Source organism: Artibeus jamaicensis, unplaced genomic scaffold (assembly GCF_021234435.1).
Source record: "Artibeus jamaicensis isolate MK-2021 breed Jamaican fruit bat unplaced genomic scaffold, CSHL_Jam_final contig_391, whole genome shotgun sequence".
NCBI lineage: Eukaryota > Metazoa > Chordata > Mammalia > Chiroptera > Phyllostomidae > Artibeus > Artibeus jamaicensis.
This window is the reverse complement of record NW_026521814.1, coordinates 21,570,939-21,589,608: the sequence shown is the minus strand read 5'-3', so window position 1 is coordinate 21,589,608 and position 18,670 is coordinate 21,570,939. Positions and strand designations below refer to the sequence as shown.

Here is an 18,670-nt window from a genome sequence, read left to right as displayed (position 1 = left end):
ACTTTTAAAAATTAGTATCCAATGATAAATAACAACAGTACATTTTTAACTACAAAAGTAAATATCTACAAAATAGAAAGATCGTGAGGATCCTCAAATAGATGCCTGTGTGCCCTCGAGGCATTTCTAATCTGGTTAAAAAGAACAGATAAGATAAGTGATCTTGGAAGGAAAAGCTATATTGACAGTCATGGAAACCAACATAGAACAAATGAAATAGGGTGGAGGTGGCAGTTACACAGAAATCTGATCAAAATCAGGTCAAGTCTATGATTTCGCAATTGAGCTCTAAAGGATGATGGACAGAGAAAGGGCAGGGTAACAACCTTACTGGCAGAGCCCCAAGAGACAGTTATAAACTATGCAGAAAGAAGAAAGAAACTAAGTCTCTCCAAGAGGACTGAGTCGACAGAATGCGGTGAGGAAGGCACTACTAAAGATATAACAGAAAATGCTGAGAAAAGAGCAGATGGGGAAGAGACTGAGGCCCCCAGCACTGGCTCACTTTCAGCCACTACTGAGGAAGAAGTTTAATGCAGATGCAGCTCATGCCAGCGTAAGGATGGCCCCCTCACTTCTCCTGTTACATTCCATGACAATGGTTTGACAATGGTTTTACAACGCTTTAACTTCTGAAACTTTCAATGCCACTAGTTTCAAAAGCTTAGGCTCAATTTTTAGAAAAGGGTTAAATATAGTTCAAGCACATCATACCGTCTATGCCATCACCATTGAAATCGCCGACAGCCACGGAGTAACCTAAACAGGGAACCAAAGGTGAAATAACATCAGGGTCGGACCTGGTAGCTTCGCACATTCGCTGACTCTGCTGTCTTGGAGGATACCTGCACGGAATCCCTCTAACTTTGTCCTCTAGGGGCACGACATTCATATGTGTATGATAAATATGTCTTAAAGAAAATAACTGAGCTAAATGCTCAGAGTATAGCTCTGAAAGAAAAATAATATGTTTATCAACTTTACAAAGGAGCTACTTATTGAAAAACAAGGAAAATCTGTGATTCGTCATAAAGTAGTAACAAAAGATTTTCTTAATCAGCAAAGTACTACTTCTTTCAAGTGCACTTGGTTTAATGAATAAGAGAAATTTAAAAAGAGAACAAAAGTTAATAAATCCTAAAGAACAAAACCACAGTTTAATACAGTCAACAATAAAAGTCCAGGACTGTCTCGTCCTGAATCTCAAAACAGCAGGTTATACTGAGTAAAACAAATGACCAACAAAAGTTGTAAGTGAGTGACTTCGCCAAGTTATTTTGCCTCTCTGCCTGAGTTTCTTTATATACAATGAAAATAATAACTGTACTCTCTCATACACTTCTTCTGAGAATTAAATAAGTTAACACCAAAAAGTACCGAGTACAATACCCAGAGTACAGCAAGCACATCTTAAAGGTTATCTATTATATCTATTACTATCACCATGGTACAAATAATGATGCTCTTAAATTTCAGTTACTGAACTATGATAAACCTAAGTCCTCATTAACAATTTGAAGTTGTATGTTCCTTATGTGTAAGAAAAAAATCCTTTATCTATTTTACATAAAAGATTTTTCTGTTTAAAGCAACAACAAAGGACAAATCTACCCCCACTCCAGAAAATGAATCCACATTTGGGTGTTACCTACCCAAATAACTGTCATCAAAAACAGCTTGTGCAGTCCGAGTTGCTAGCTGGTTATTATAGGTGATGCTGTAAACTTTGGGGTCATATTTGGAGACAATTTCTGCCACTTGATCTGATATGAGTTGACCTGGAAAAAATATACATATATAAATATATAAAATAACTTTCTTATGGGAACTTTGTGATGCAGATGATGGATGGCTCTTGCAAGAAAGAAAATAGCATTAAATATTAGTATTTCTAACTATCAGCCTTAAATAACTTCTTTGTAATACTAAATCAAAAATTTGATATTATTTTTAATTATTTCTATTCAGCTGAGTACCTCAAATTGGTCTCTGCTAATAAAGCACAAATTTCTAAATAGAGAATGTCTTAATTCACTAAAGAAATCAATCTTAAATAAATGGAATAATAAAACCAAGGTCTGTTTCTAAGCCAAATTCATAAAAACTTGAAAAATCAACTGTAGTAATTAAATATTTTTACCTTAATAATAAAAAATGATTGGTTCAATTGATTTTTTTTCTATACCAAATTATCTGGACACCTTTATGAAGTAGCCTGAATGGGATGAATTCCTTTCTCTTCACAATCTGAATTAATTAGGGGGACAAGAAATCTAGCCAACTATACAAAAACCAGACTGACCTCTGCCCTAGGAAAGGTTAATTGGTTTATTAAGTGCCATCTCCATAACATGAGAAAAATAATCATTTCTGCTGTTTTAGAACGAAATTCATGCATAGTTAGCAACTTCAGTCCTGTTCCAACTCGTCCAGCCACGTGCGTGGAGTCCACGGGGCAGAAACACGTTCTGTCTGGCTCCCCACTTGACCCCTCTGTGCCTCACAGCACCCAGCACACAGAGGGAATTCATTAAATACTTTTTTGAAGCAAAGAACACAGGGAAATCCATCCTCTCTTTGCAACAAAACATCATTGTCACCTTCTCTGTTCTTACAGCGACAACTCTTGAGATCTGTGGGAAAATTCACTCTAACATAATTATTCAAGGTGAACCCTGATTTTACTCTGATGAAAACAACATTTTCTCTGCCCAATCACTGAATCTTTTAGTTACATACTATATACCATTTATAATGAAACTCCAATGAACATAATATTAATAGTATCTATATCTGTCCAAATTTATAGTAACTAGGAATGGATAGATTGTGCAATACTCAAGGTATTAAAAGAACAAGTGATTTAAATATGTTCACAGCTATGTCTCTTGAAAAGGCAGAGTTAACAAGCAGCTCTGACTGAGAACCACAAAATCTATCTTTGGTTCCCACACACACTGAGGGGACACTTCCCTCCAATGAACGCCACACCTGGCCGTGAAGAAGAAAAACGAGTCCACATTGTACACCTACTAACATAATTATTCTTATTTATTTTCTCACATGGGATTTGAACTATTTTTGTTTTCGTTGTAAAAGTCAAGCATAATTTTCCTAAATCATTCCAATTTCCAAGAGCTGTATAATTCACAGAAATTCACATGTTGTAGTTTTAGTTAATGTCTCTCATACTGATCCTGGTCTTGGCCTAATTTTTTTTTTCATTCTCTCCTTTGCCATCACTCTCAACTTTTCAGTGATTCTTATTCCTCATTCCTTCTCAGTCTCCTTTCACCCTATTTTCCTTCAGGAAATTTCTTACTTTAGCTTCCTTTTCTATAAAGCAAAAGTATGGGTGTCCTTACAAAGAAGCAAGTAAGGAAAGCCTGGTGTAGAATGCGGAAGTAAAATTCAGTATCAGAAAGTACTTTCAAATCAGTATTCAGAGGTTTCCCTGTTCTTCCACATACTGATAATGCCGGATTATCAGGATACCAAGAAACAAGAGTTGCAACCTTGTACACAGCACTTGTTAGCAAAAAATAAGCCTGAGAATATATTAAATAAATAAACATGTGTATCTAAGCAGATTCAGTTACTTATTTTCAAACTACCAGCAAGTAATGGTCTGTTATACTTTATTCAAATGGTGATTTTATTAAGACTTCCCAGAATGACTGAAGAATGTAGTGTTTCTTACCCAATGATGAGTAAGAACAGGGTCACATCGATCAGCAATACCATATATTCTTTTGAAACTTAGTAAGAAATCATTCTTGATGCCAATGATTAATGAGAAAGCAACCACTTAAATATTCCCACGAGCATATTCCAAATACTTTAGACCACGAGTTTTCAGCTGCAATTCACCTGTGACAGGTAAAGCTCCACACACTTCCTAAGGCTTATTACGTCGTGGCCCCGGAGCACAGAGAGCAGTCTGGCCCCCAAACAATGGAGTGAATTATTTCTGATCACTTCACAATTTACTTTTAAAGTACTCAGGGTATTTTCTACTAGGAGGATATGTCATATGTTATATATTATGGTATGTATTTTATATATAAAATACTACATATAAGTATTATAATAGTCTAGTGACTTTACATCTAAATTGTATTTTGCTATTTCTTTAAAATAATTTGAAAAATCTCATAGGCACATTGTAAGACAGAAGAGTCTTTTTTTTTAAGATTTAATTAATTTATTTTTAGAGGGAGGGGAAGGGAGGAAGAAAGAAAGAGAAAGAACCACACATCAATGTGTGGTTGCCTCTCACATGGCCCCCACTGGGGACCTGGACCTCAACCCAGACACGTGCCTTGACTGGGAATAGAACTGGCAACCCCCTGGTTCGAAGGTGGGTGGCTCAATCCACTGAGCTACACCAACCAGGGCAAGACAGGTAGTCTTAAACACCGTCATCACTGGGTAATTTAAACAACATTAACCTACCTTGCCAATAAAAGCTACCAGGACCACCAAGAAGTACTCTGTCAGCCTAAATTAAATCAAACAACAAAAAGATACATATTTAAAAGCAGGTAGCTTTAAAAACTGAAAGTAATATAATAGACAATATAAAAGCTACATATATATATACACACATACATGATTATAACATATACATTTATATTAAAGCAAACAAAATCATAAATCTCAAACTCATCTAGCTCAGTTCCAGTTATGTTCATTGTACCTTTTGTAAAATACAGTAAAATAAAATAAAAATAAAAGTGGAAAGTTATGATATATTCTTTTGATATGGATCTCGGCTGTTTCACAAATTTGGTACTGAGTACTTCCTGCAAAAAATTATAGGGCTACCAATAAGGGGGAAAAGTCCCTCCTTAATACTGTATGTTACATTTGTGACTACATATGCAAACTTCATTCCTAACAATCACTACAAATTTTTCATCTATAGAGAAATTTTTAGTGTCCTGCAGCTCAAAACAGGAGTGAAGTTAAAAGGTAAATTTTTTAGGGTATATTATATATAAAAATTACACTTCACTAACATTTCTTTTATCTCTAACAAACTATGTACCTAATTCCAAGTATTTAGTGTTTAAGCATAATATTTTAGATTATGCTAGAGGTTAGAAAAATTACCTCCCTGTTCAAATGTTCATATAGCCCTTTCAAGCTTTCAACAATTTCCTGCCCTGGCTATGGAATAGAGACTTCTAAGTTGTCTGCTTTAAAAGATTCCTTTTTTTTCAGAAATGAGTTGAAGAAAGTAAATGGTTAATTTAGCAATGACTCTTCACCATGTGAGAATATTTCTAGGGTTACAGTTTTACAGGTATATGTATAGAAAACATCAACACTTTTTAAAAAATACAGTACCTATCTGAAAATACAGGGTCCAGCACAATGAGTGTGATTGGTAGGGTACATGGATGTCTTGCACCAGATGGACAGCAATTTGAACATTTCACCTAAAATGTCCTGTGTGCTTGAGTGTGATATTATGTTACAGTGTTATGTTACAGAATAGCATGCTTACGATTTTGTAACAAAAGATTTTTATGTTCTAAAAAAAGGGCATTATTTGTGTTGGACCCTGTATATCGTGCAAGTTTAAACCTAATATTTAACATTATCTCTGTTTTGCTTCCTTAAATTTTGAATTATGAATTTCACAATGACTAAATTAAAATCAATTACTCAGTAAGGAGAGCTAACTAGAACTATCAAGACTTAGTTTAAATTTTTTTAATAAAAAATAAAAATTTTTAAATGCTTTACTAGTTTTTCTGAATCATATGATTATAGTTGCTATTATTTTAATAAATTTAAGGCATTCTTTACATTTTCTAAGAAAGCCACATTAAACTTTCCAAAGAAGCTATTTTTAATCAACCTAGTTTTGAGAATTCTCTAAGAAGTAATTAATATTCTCAATTTGATACTCTCAATTTGATATTCTCAAAGTGTTCACACGTCCCACCAAAAAAATTACACATACAAAATTACATAAAGGAAAGTAGTCAAGAAATTTTTCCTTTGAAAATGTAAATGCAATTTTCATTTTGGAAAACTAGATAAAAACTATCAACTCAGGAAAGCATATTAGCTTAGTTAAAAACACACAGAGTCCTGAGTATAAGGTCGATTATATTAAATTGCTTTAGTTTTACTGGGTGCCTGTAGGCAGACGTTAGATGGCAAATATGCGTGCCTCTCAGCTTTTACATAACTACACTCTAATTTTGTAACAAAGCTCCCATTGATAACTTTTGTAAAAACTCAACTTTAACCAAAACCAAAACCCTTTAATATTCCAGAAATTAATCTAACTGGCCATTCTGATATTAAGTCATAACCATTTTCTATCATCCACTGACAAGATCTTCTACTGGCCTCCATCCCCATTGTCATGTCAATTTCAACAAAGCAACATCTAGGGAAAAGAATTAGGTAATGCAAAGAACATCAAAATGCATGGGTCATTTTCATTAGCTGTTTTCATAAAACAAGTAACAGTTACAGAGAAGCTGAAGTATTGACCAATTTTTAACCATGATTTAGACAATAAGGTAGATTGGAATCTTATTTAGTCTAGTCTTAAATGAGAACTTACTTTAGTAAAATCAATGCTGAATCCTCCTTGACAAAATCCCTGTCCATCAGCATCAATGTTTTCTAAAATAAAAAGATTGGAAATATACACAAGCCCAAAAAACAAACAAACAACACAAAATAAGAGAAATATCTGACATCACTGCAATCATAAGATACTGTACTAGTTTCTGGGAGTTTTCATTCACTCAGGCACTCAGGGAGTTATCGCATTCTAAACAAGTTAAGTAAGCATGTTATCAGCTCCATTTTCTCAGACATGGCAACACAGAGAGAGATTCAAGTCACCAGGGAACAGAAAGAACACCCAAGAGAGTAAATTTCAAACCTTATTTTTGACCACAAACCACAGCAAGATTATATTTTATATCACAGCCCTGAACAACAGCATATACACATATAAATAAAATAATTTCACAAAATAATATACTGTAATATTTTGTATTATATTTCATTCCATTTTTTTTAAATTACCCATTATGACCCACTGTTTTGATTTTATAAAACAATGATGAGTTGTGATCCGTGAGTTAAAAACTCTAATTTAAAATTCCTATTTCTTACTATTATTATATCCTAGTTTTAGGTCTTTATGCCAGTAAAGAGATACATACGTCCCTAGTACATATATTTCCTATGTACATTTTTATTTTTATTTTATTTATTTTTTAAAGATTTTATTTATTTATCTTTAGGAGGGAAGAGAGGAAGAGAGGGAGAGAAATATCAATGTGTGGTTGCCTCTCATGTGTCCCCTGCTGGGACCTGGCCTGCAGCCCAGGCATGTGCCCTGACTGGGAATCGAGCCTCGATCCTTTGGTTCACAGACCCGCGCTCAATCCACTGAGCTACACCAGCCAGGGTCCTATGTACATTTTTATAGTCAACAACAATAACAAAAACAAAATTATTTAAGAAACATAATTCAGAGCTCCAGGAGATAGCCAGAACCTAAAAACGTCCTGAGAAAAGCAAATATGAACCTACCCTCACAGCACATTTAGTACCGGGGTCTCATAAAAGTGAACATCTCTGAACATGAGACTTCCAAGTATTTCCAAATGATAGTAGACTCGGTCATTCTACCCTTTCATAGTTACCCCTTTTTTGTAGTTCTCACAGAAAGAGATAATTTCTGGACAACTGGTCAATCGATTAAAAGAAAATTTAACCATGAATAATACTGTACCTAGAATAGAGGTAAGGATAAACCTGAAGATTCTCCCTTGTTTTATTTTAATAACAAGGAAGAATGAAAAACCCTACTCTTCAGTTATCAAGAAATTTTTTCTTTATTTTTCAATTACAATTGATATACAGTATTACATTAGTTTCAGGTGTACAACGATGATTAGACAATCACCTTAGAACGTGGTCATTCTGATAATATCAAGGAATTCTTGTAGCCAATGTTACAGTATAAAAATAATTATGCTACAGTCTTACTGTATTTGCCACCCAAATACAGGAACCGAAAAACTATTTTAAGTCATTAGGACAACTTGCAAGAATTTCTGTCAAATACTCCCATCAAAAATTTTGAACCCATTTTATAAACTTGGGAACTGCCGCAAGATTACACAGCTAATACCTAAATTCAGAGGTTTTTTTAAAGAAAATACCCTCAGGAGTGTAATGCTATCCCAGTGTAAATTTTTCTAACCAAGAGGGACTGGGAAAACGCAGGGCTGGGGTTTCCAGTGTCTCGTGAACTCATGCTAAGGAATTCTGCTCTGACCTCAAGCCAGCCACTGATTTCCTTTATTCAAGTTGCATCTGGGGAACTATCTCAGGCTATTTATAAAGACATCCTTTTCTTATTATCGTACAGTACAATTACATGCTCTATATGGTTCCCCAGAACATCTAACACTACACTACTCTCCTTTACACTTTTCTTCACAGGTACACATTAAACAGAGTGTTTATGACAATGTTAAGAATTTTATGTTGACTATAGCCTACTGCACTGAAGGCCTTTCTTTTTACTTCTATGGACTGTTAATATCCCTCCTGCTTCTTAAGCCTGCTGTTAAGAATAATAGTATTATTGATTTTATAGTAATACTGTGATTGAATGACATAATAATATTATTGATTATGACAGTAAGAGCAACTAACAGTTATCAAACCCCTTTCTGTGAGCCTGGTACTTACTATTCTACAGCATTTTCCTTGGCATTATCTTTTAAAATCTTTACAGCAACCCTATGAAAAATACTATTATTATTCACAATTTTCAGAGAAGATAAGTAAGGCTCAAGGAAATGAAGTACTTGACCATGGTTAAACTAGTAGTAAATAAAAAAGCACAGATCTGAGCCTAGGTATGTCTATACCAGCAGGCTGCAATACCTCAAATCAATAATGTATTTGTAATTCCCAGAGGAGCAATCAAGGAAAAGGAAAAGCCAACTAGAAATTAAAATGAAGAAAAATCTGTGTATGAGTCAGAAAGAAACAAAAGACTCAGTCTGAGCAAGGAATTGAAAGAGTGTTTAGGTTAGAACAGCAAGACACTTGCCCAGTGTATAATGCCAAGAGCAGTCATCCAGTTATAAAAAGAAAAAGGCAAATATAATTAGTAATAAGGTAAGTTTCTTATAGACAGTGAAGTTAGATGCCCATAGGGTCTACATGGGTTATGTTAAAAACAAAAGCAAACCAATAACAACCCCCCAAACGACCACCACCAAAACAAGCAAAGGAAAGGTATCAAGACTTTGGCAGTGCACCTCTCCCTACAAAGCTAGTGTCCCCACGTAAAATCGATAACTGGGTTGCATGATGTATTGAAGAATGAAGAAGACACAAGATACTAAATTCATACCTCAGAAGTCTTTTGTGCAAAACAACGTTTTCCCAACGATGAAACAAAGGCCCACAGAGGTCAAGTGCATCACCTGCAGCTACGGGTAGACTGTCGGCAGATTACGAGGCTGTAACCCAAGTTCTCAGATTCCCACTTGTGAGCATTTTTATCAGGCACGTTGCCCCAGTAACTGGGTCCTGTAGGTAGTAGCTCAATGTCCAGAAGTTGGGTGGGAAATTGTGCACAACGATCAAGGGATCCAGACTGCCAAGTTCAATGGCAAGAGAGGCATTTACTTCGCTGTTTTGAGGTGGTTATTTATACTTTTTCTAAGATTTGAGGTTTTGTTATTTAGATCAGGGATCAGCAAACCTTTTCTGTAAAGGGCCAGACAGTAATTACTTTAGGCTTAGTGGCTGCCTAGGCTCTGGGGTGACACTCAACTGCCCCTCTGCAGACAGCATGTAAGAAGTGGGTACAGCCTTGCTCCAGTAAAGTCTCCTCTGCAACGAGGGGCTCGCAGGACACCGTTTGCTGACCGGACTTGGATGTTAAATACATCAGAAAATAAGGGTTTAGAATATTTTATCATTTTTGTGCCTAAATCAAATAAAAATGAATGCATTACATGACAGATGGGTCATGCACACGCTGCCTTATTCCTTCAAATACATGGTGAGAAAGGAACTATTTATTACTGAAGAGACGAAATAACAAAACTACTAGATTAATGTGGCAGTATATCCACAGGGAAAATCATCAGAATGCTGGTTAGCAGAAGGGTTCATGCACTTATACATCAGGAATTATCCGACCCTGTTCTCGTGAAAGCAGGATGTATGCTTTGTAGAAAAATTGTGCTTAATACAGAGGCAACTGAACTGGAAAACACTTTCTATGGTTAGTAATACAGGAGAAAAATTCCTTTGGAATAAAACAGACCTGGCTCAAATCCTCATGAGACCACCTGATACTGTTAAGACACAGGGAAAAAAAATCCCTTCCCCTGTCTGAATCTCAATCCCCACATCTGTCACAGGGGCATAAGGGTGACTGTGTGTGCGTGTGCCGTGTAAATAAGTTACAGACCTGGCACACGAGAGCTAGCTCACTCTTCATAGATATTACCTTCTCACAATAGGAGCCATACAGAAATTTAAAACACAAATTCCATCCTCACATTTCCCACGCACCACAAAGACGACAGTGCTAAGACCAAAACACCAGCATGAAGGTGATACAGACGGCACCCAGCACGAGGGTAGAACCGCCAGCCCCTCTGTCCGGTGCAGGGAGTGCCTGCTAGCCTATCCGGACGATGCCATTCTGGGAGGGATCATTCTTCTGATGTCCACCTCTCAGTTACAAGTAGGGTCATGGTGGTAGGCTAGAAATGACTGTTTCATGAAATCATTTGCCATTTCTTGGAGGGTCAACTGTTTAGAATTTTGAGAACTGAGTAGTTTCATGGGTCATTTAACCTGGAAAAAAATAATCTAGCAGTAAAAGTCTTACATGTTGTACTTATCCGGTGACCAATGGAACATAAAAAATAGTGGCCTAAAAAGTGCTCTAGGTGTAAACACCACACTGAATTTCAATAAGCTACTCTTATGTACCTAGTGTAAGGAGAAGCTGGAGTGATGGCCCATTAAACAAAGGTGAGAAGGCAGGAAGACCTGTGACTCTCTGAGGGAAAAGGATGGATACAGAGTTTGGAAAAGGATAATCAAAGCTTAAAACCATCTTTAATCACACTATCGATTTCACTTGAAACTTCAAACAATACTCAAGAAAAGTGTGAGATCTTTTATTTTAAATTATCAAAGAGGGGTAAGCTTGATAAGGGATTGATAAAGAAATTCTAATAAAAGCAAGGAAATTCAGACTCAGTATCCTGAGCTCCATGATTTACCTTCCAATATGAATTCTGACATGTTAAGACAAAATTTTTATTTTTGACATCATTATGAATATAAAACTCTATTATAAAGTTCTGAAATTTCAGTATCCATCAAAATCACTTCATAAAATGGGTTTAAAATGCAGGCACCCAGGCCTTGACCTACTGACTCAAAATCTTTAACATTTCTGTTAGAAAAGCTCAATGGAGCATCTTTTGACTGAAAGTGACTAAAAATACAGGTTTCCAAAAATGCGTACCAATTATTAGTAACCGAGAAAGAGGAAAATTAGTTCTTGGTGAGACAAGCTTACTGACTTCACGTGTAATTACTTTACACTAAAAGGACTGCTTTCATTTCGCTGCCATCAAACATCACAGTATGTTAATAAAAATTAATACCTACCCGTACACTCACACACACTCACATTTTTAACAGACTAGGCTTCCCAACCCTCTTAAAAGCTGGATCAGCCTCCTATACATACTCGATCGGCAGGGGGCATACTCAACAGTCCTCGTTCCATCCTGAAGAAAGCACGTCCCAACGGGCTCTCTCTCCTGTTTCATTTCAGTCCTCCAGTGGTACAGTGGGGCGCAGGCCTGCAATCAAAGGAGGCAGTCCAAGAATAAAAGTCCTCTGAAAAAACTAGTGTTTCAGACAATCCAGACCTCAGAGGAATAATCCTCAGGTTTGAAGATTATGGCACACAGGAAGTACAGGGTGGGGCGAAGTAGGTTTAGAGTTGTCCGTATGGAAAATAATATAAAATTAGTAAGTAATAATATAGGAACAAACTCTGTGTTTTGCTTACTCAGAACTGTAAACCTGCTTTTGCCCCCTACCCCACCCTCTGTATGTACAGTCGTGGCAAAATAAAAACTGGGTAAAAGGTCTAGTTAGAGAATATGGGGCCCAAAGCAGAGCCCAGGGGACACCCTGACATTAGAACCTGAGCAGAAGAGGCGCCATTAAAGGAGATTGCAAAGGGGTAACCAGCAAGATGGGAGAAAAGCAGGAGAGTACAGTGTCCCAGAAGCCAAGGGAGGAAAATTATTTCAAAAAGAGCGGGGCAACTGACCTTGCCGAGCCGTGCTGAGGAGGCAATAAAAATAAGGACCAGTGGATTTCAGCAGCCGGAAAGTCAAGGGTGACCGTGCCTGTGCCTATCTGAGCCTGACTGGAATGGCCGGGAAGAAAATGTGCAGCGAAGATGTAGCGATGGTTACTATTGAAAACACTTTCTAAGTTACTGAAAAGAGGAGCAAGGGTTTGGGGCCATGACACAGGGGGAGATGCGGCAAAGAGCAGGTTGTATTAACCTGAATGAATAGAAACAAACTGATGGGAACTATGAAGTGAGGTGGGAGGAAAGAAAATGTGGGGATGAAGGCGGAAAGTCGAAACCCAGCCTGTGAAGAGTAAGAGAGACAGGGTGGACTTTGATCAGAGCTACTTTATCTCATTGTACCCTGTGCCCCTGAGCACACTCAGATTTACTATCAGCTTTTAAAAATAAAACTTTGTTTTCATATAAATCGACTAAACTCACCTATGAGTAAGTATCCAAAAGACTTACCAAAATTTTATCCTGCTTTGACCTCACAGATGCTCCAAACCACTGGTGGGACTTAAATTCCAATGGGTCATCCTTGGCAAAATCTCTGTTGCCTAAAAAAAAATATTGTGAGGGGTGAGAAACAAAATATATAACCGATGTATAATCGTTTATTTATATTCAGCCAGGTTTAAGAATAGTGTAGCTTTGATAAATCAAATACCACATTGGCTATTTATCTCATATACTTTTCAACTGATCAGAGAAATAAAATACAAGATGACACCGAAATGTCTTAGGGTTTTTATTAACTTCATTGGTTACCATAATGGAGAGGTGAAAATGTAATAGCAATTCAAGTTTTTCCAGTTGCTAAACTGTAACATAATTTACTATTAAACAAATACTTATGATTCCTACTGTACTCCCAGAAGTTCTTTCTGTGGCACAAAGGTGTTTACAAAAACAAAAGGCTATGAAACTCCAGTGTAGAACACCAGCAGTAAAAGACCAAAGTCAAAGACCAAGATGGCGCCAATGACATTGTAATATGAGAATCAGAATCCAGGAGATGTGATGTGGCTTGCAGGAAAAAGAATGAGGTTTGGAATTAGAAATGCAAACATTTCTTTTTCAGGCTACATTATGGAGAACATTATTTCCAAAGTACCAGGTATTCATGTAAAGCACTGTTAAAAAAAAAAGAAAGAAAAAATACAGAAATATCTGCATCTAGTATTTTGGTCAGAAGAGACTAATAATTTTTAAACTCTGGTTCCACTCCAAATCTTATTACAATAATCATTCTTTATAAGTATACTGGACAAATATAGCAGACGCGTGTCAATTCAAGAATGCAGGCCAACATGTAAATATCATCGAAAGGTTTGGTTAAATCTGTTCCCTGAAGCTCACCCATCTAAGGTAATACTATGATTATTCAATTCCATGTTGAAGACTTAATACTAAATGAAGAGTTAGAAATATAAATGATGAATGAAAATTTCAATAATGCCAGCTGTCTTATATTCAAGGTGAAGGGTGAAACCTTGTTTATCGTAATGCTCTTTAAACCTTTTCATTGTTTCAAGTTTTTTTAATGTGTCAATTTCCAAAGGGTTCCCTGTATCCATATTCCAAACACCATTGTTCTTTGTCAGTGGTCACAAAGGCACCATTTTATAACTAAAAGAAAGGAAGTGGAAAATGGAACAGCTAACATAATATATACCCTTCACCATGAAAATCAAGGTTTCCCAACAATGGCTGGCTTGCCTCTGAAGCCTGTGTTCACCACGCTGTCTCCACGTAAAACCGTACACACACATCAGTGACCTACAGATCAGCAAACAGTCCATGAAATCCCTTATCTCCCATCCTTCCACAGTTAGGTTAAAGGCACATAACTAGTTCTTGTCCATAAGCTACTAACACAAGTTGCAGTTCAAGTTCAAATCTGCTCTCAGTTCAAGACAATTTAAGAGTGGATATGAGTTGACTAATTCTCATGAAAATGCAAATAAAAGCCACAAAAGATATCATTTCATTCCACTTAGGACGGCTATTATCACACAAAAAAAAGTAAATGGAAAGATGTTGAGAAAAAGACACCCTTGTGTAGTCAGTGGGAATGTAATTGGTACAGCCATTGTGGAAAGATATATAGGTTACTCAAGATAAATCATATGATCCAGCAATCTAAACACAGAACTAACATATGATCCAGCAATCCCACTTCTAGATATATATCCAAAGAAAAGAAAATCAATGTCTTGAAGGGATATCCACACTTCCAATATTCACAATAATAGCCAAGACATGGAAGCAACCTAAATGTCTATTGATGGGTGAGTAAAAGAAAATATGAGGATACACAATGGGAGTGGAGTAGGTAGAAGGTACACTCACCTCCTCCCAGGACCAAACTGGAATTAGAACTAAAATACATAACACACAACAAGAATAACCAACTGAAAATTAGCTGAACAGAACTCTTACATCTAAGGATTTATAGAGGCAGTCACATCAAAACTGGTAGGAAGGATGGAAACACAAAAAGGAATGGCCCCCTCTCCCATGGGCAGTGGCTGAGATGCCAGAGGGATATCTCAGCTGCAAAGGTTCCCCCTGAGGAGTGTGGGGTCTTAAGCCCGCACTGGGCTCCCTATCCCAAGAGCATCGGAGCCACGAAGAGGCACCTACTTAACATCTGGCTGTGAAAATCAGTGGGGATTCTGTCTACCAGGGAGGGAAGAAAGTTTGCTAGAGACACAGTGCCCACTTAAACAGCCAACACACAGAACCTCACTTACACCTGCTCATCCTGGGCTCTAGCAAAGGAAAGGCAGAGCAGACTAAAGTCACGTGAGGAGAGACTGGGGTTTGTACCTCTGGGGAGAGAGCTAAAGAGACAGCCAGCAGGATCCCCGTGCTGAGTCCCTCTCCCACACCACAGACACCATCTTTCTCGGGTGGAACTAAGGTTCACAAGTAGCATATCCAAAGGGAGACCTCAGCAGGCACCAGAATCTGCTGAGGCAAGTTCTACTCTGTGTGGCCAGCATCTGCCTGCACAGCAGCTTATATGATATGGCTGGGGTCAATCCTCAGTCAGCCAGCTTGACGGAGAATCCCAGGCGCCAATGAGCCAACAGCAATCAAGACTCAATTACAACAGGAGGCCTCACAAAACCCCACAAGAGACCTTCCTGGAGTATCCAGCACAGGATCAAGGAGACTGTGTCACTGGGTCCCACAGGACACCTACTACATGAGGCAACCCTACCAAGACTGGGATAGTAGCATATCTACCTAACACACAGATACAAATGGGGAGACAAAGAAACACGCCTCGAGTGAAAGAACAGGAGAAATCTCCAGAAAAAGAGGTACATGAAACAGAGGCAAGCAATTTACCAAATACAGAACTCCAAAAAATGGTTATCAGGGTGCTCATGGAACTAAGTGAGAACTTCAAAAGCATGAAAAACAACAAAGAAACATGAAAAAGAACCAGTCAGATATGAAGAATAAAACACCTGAAATTAAAAATAAACTAGAGGAATAAACAGGAGGGAGGATGAAGCAAAGGAAAGAATCAGCAATGTGGAAGGCAAGGTAGCAGAAAACATCCAATCAGAAAAACAAAATGAAAAAAGAATTTTTAAAAATAAAAACAGTCTAAGGAACCTTTGGAACAGCACGAAGTGTAACAACATCTGCATCACAGGGGCACCAGAAAGAGAATAGAGAGAGCAAGGGATCAAGAACCTAGTTGAAGAAATAATGACCAAAAACATTTCTAACCTGGTGAGGGAAAAAGATACACAAGTTCAAGAGTTCCACACAAGGTGGACCAACATCACCCTAATAAATTCAATTAAAAAATTTTAAAACAATATGTAGTATATACATCCATGGGAATATTATTCAGCCATAAGAAAGGAACCTTCCAGCTGAGACAACGTGACTGGATCTGCAGGACACTGTGAAATAAGCCAGGCACAGCACCGTCAAGTAGCATGTGCTTCTGATTTCTACCATGTTCTGTGTTCTATTTTTTAAAAGAATTGAAAACATCCCATCCCATAATACTTATGGCTATCTGCCTTTGTGGACATCAGGTTTAACTTAAGCTAGAAAATGTGACAAAAAATAAGTACAAATTTTACATATCTTTTTGCTGCTAATTTTATCATGAAGTATTGTGGAGCCCAGAAACCTATAGTTCTTTCCACATGGCAAGCTGGTTGCCAACAGTATTTAATGAAAATAAAGGGGCACCAATCAAAGGTGAAAAAACATTAGACAATATGACTCTTTCTGATAATAAAAAAATACATTTGAAAAATCTGGAGTTTTATTAAAACTTATATATGTCCTGAAACAAGGATGTCTTAAAGCATCATGCAATTAAATGTGTTTTCAATTACATTCCCAAACAAAACAAGTCAAATAAATATATTTGGATACAAGGCACTGGCATACAATGGAATCCAAACTTACGTCAAAAGTCTTTTTAAAAACATATGTATCACCCATTGCTTTGAATGCCTTCTGCTTCAACAAGGTCATAACCTCAAATCACTGTTTTCAAGAAGGTTGCTCAGTAGGAAGTTCCTTTTTTTTTTTACCACTAAGAGCTTTTCCCCTAAAGATTAAGTCCTAATGTGCTTGATTGAACATTAGGCAGAAGTTTTACTTAGGGGAAGTGTGAACAGAGGTGGGTGGGGGAAAAAGAAAAGGAAAGCTTGCTCTCCAAATAAACTGACAACTTCATTCATGTCCTGGCTGAAACTGGCAGCTACTCAGGGTCACATGAGTGAAGTAAATATTCTGAGTCACAGCCCTGAAGTCACCACTTCTAGTAATGCCGGAACTCCACAAGCTGTTGTGGAGCATGTCACCAAGCTCAGAAGGGAAACTGGGTACAGACCACTACAGAAATTCCAGAGCAGGAGGAAATACTGCCTCAGGCAACAGTCAAGAAGGAACAAAAATTTCTGTCCATAATTCTGTAAAACACCTTGGAATATTTGCTCTGATCTTCCAAATAAATTAAAGCGTATTTCAAATAATGGGGAAAATGAGAAGAAATGTCCCATACTCTATAAATGAACATCATACTCTATACTCTCACTTCCAAAAATATGGAGAATGCTGACAGAGAAATTTGAAGTTAATTAGCAAGTAAATCACTGGACCCTCGAAGATTTAATGTCTATTTTTGTGGTCTTTTAATTTTGTAAATTGCACTTTATCAGATTCCCTTGATTGTAACCTACGGGACAGAACCCTACAGAGCAGAGCAATTGTGATGGCTTTAGATTCAGTCAGCTCTTCTCATTTCCTTGGAGTGTTTCAAAACACACTCTCGAATATTCAACTTGCTGGAGAATTATGGGAATGTTTATTTTTAGAACAGAGTTACCTTATTACCCTAAAGCTAAATTTTTGTTTCTTCTTTTCCAGCCTAAAGAGTATCCTTTGGAGCAACAAGATGATGTCATCTTTTTTGAAAAGGCCAAAGTCAAGAAGAATGCCAACGTGACAGAAAATATTTGTAAGTTACCTGTGCTTTTAGTCATTCAGTTCCCATTCCTCACTATATGACTCTACAAAAAATGAAATAACTCAGGTCCTCAAAGAGCTTATTTACTGTCCCCCAAAGTGACTATTAAAACAGTGTAATGTATAGCATGGTGACTAGAGTTACTAACACTGTATAGCTAGAGAGTAAATGTTAATATTTTGTACCACAAGAAATTAATTCTAACTATGTATGGTGACGAATGTTCACTAGACTTACTACAGTGATCATTTTGTAATATATACAAATATCAAATTATTGCTGTACATCTGAAACTAATGTTACATGTCAATTATACATACATAAAAAACACACCACCACCTCACATTCATCCCTTCATAAAACAATCTGCAGAGTTTCTTACGCAGCTTCTTTACATCACACATTACTTTTGCTCAGTCACACTTCTTATTTTTTGCCTGAAACACAAACCTCCCAATACTGCTTATTTCTTTACCTGAAAATTAACATGTCGGAGAAGGAAACATCTTTGATTATTCATTTAAATAAATAAATCATGGGTAACTTCTATGTCTAAATAAATGCCAGGAATACAGCAGTAGGTGAGACAGATAAGGGCCCTGCTATCAAGGCAGAGAAATGATAATTATATAAAATTATTTCAGAGAGTCAAAAATGCTATAAAAGAAGCTGGAGAGAAAATGATGAAAAGGGAGTGAGACAGTTGCTGGTATCACGTGTCTGTACCCTAGTGACAA

General features: G+C 37.0%; 1 protein-coding gene across 2 annotated transcripts in view; it reads right to left on the bottom strand.

The window, feature by feature from the left end:
* The window catches only part of ITGAV (integrin subunit alpha V), an 83,929-nt gene that overhangs the window by 42,434 nt on the left and 22,825 nt on the right, over positions 1 to 18,670 (bottom strand). For both annotated transcript variants that reach the window (XM_037136822.2, XM_037136823.2), the window contains exons 3-8: positions 12,884 to 12,975; positions 11,792 to 11,906; positions 6,590 to 6,651; positions 4,456 to 4,501; positions 1,653 to 1,778; positions 715 to 759 (exon numbers count right to left, since the gene is read on the bottom strand). In XM_037136822.2, the coding sequence (XP_036992717.2) occupies positions 715 to 759; positions 1,653 to 1,778; positions 4,456 to 4,501; positions 6,590 to 6,651; positions 11,792 to 11,906; positions 12,884 to 12,975 (486 nt within the window). The remainder of the gene's footprint in view (positions 1 to 714; positions 760 to 1,652; positions 1,779 to 4,455; positions 4,502 to 6,589; positions 6,652 to 11,791; positions 11,907 to 12,883; positions 12,976 to 18,670) is intronic.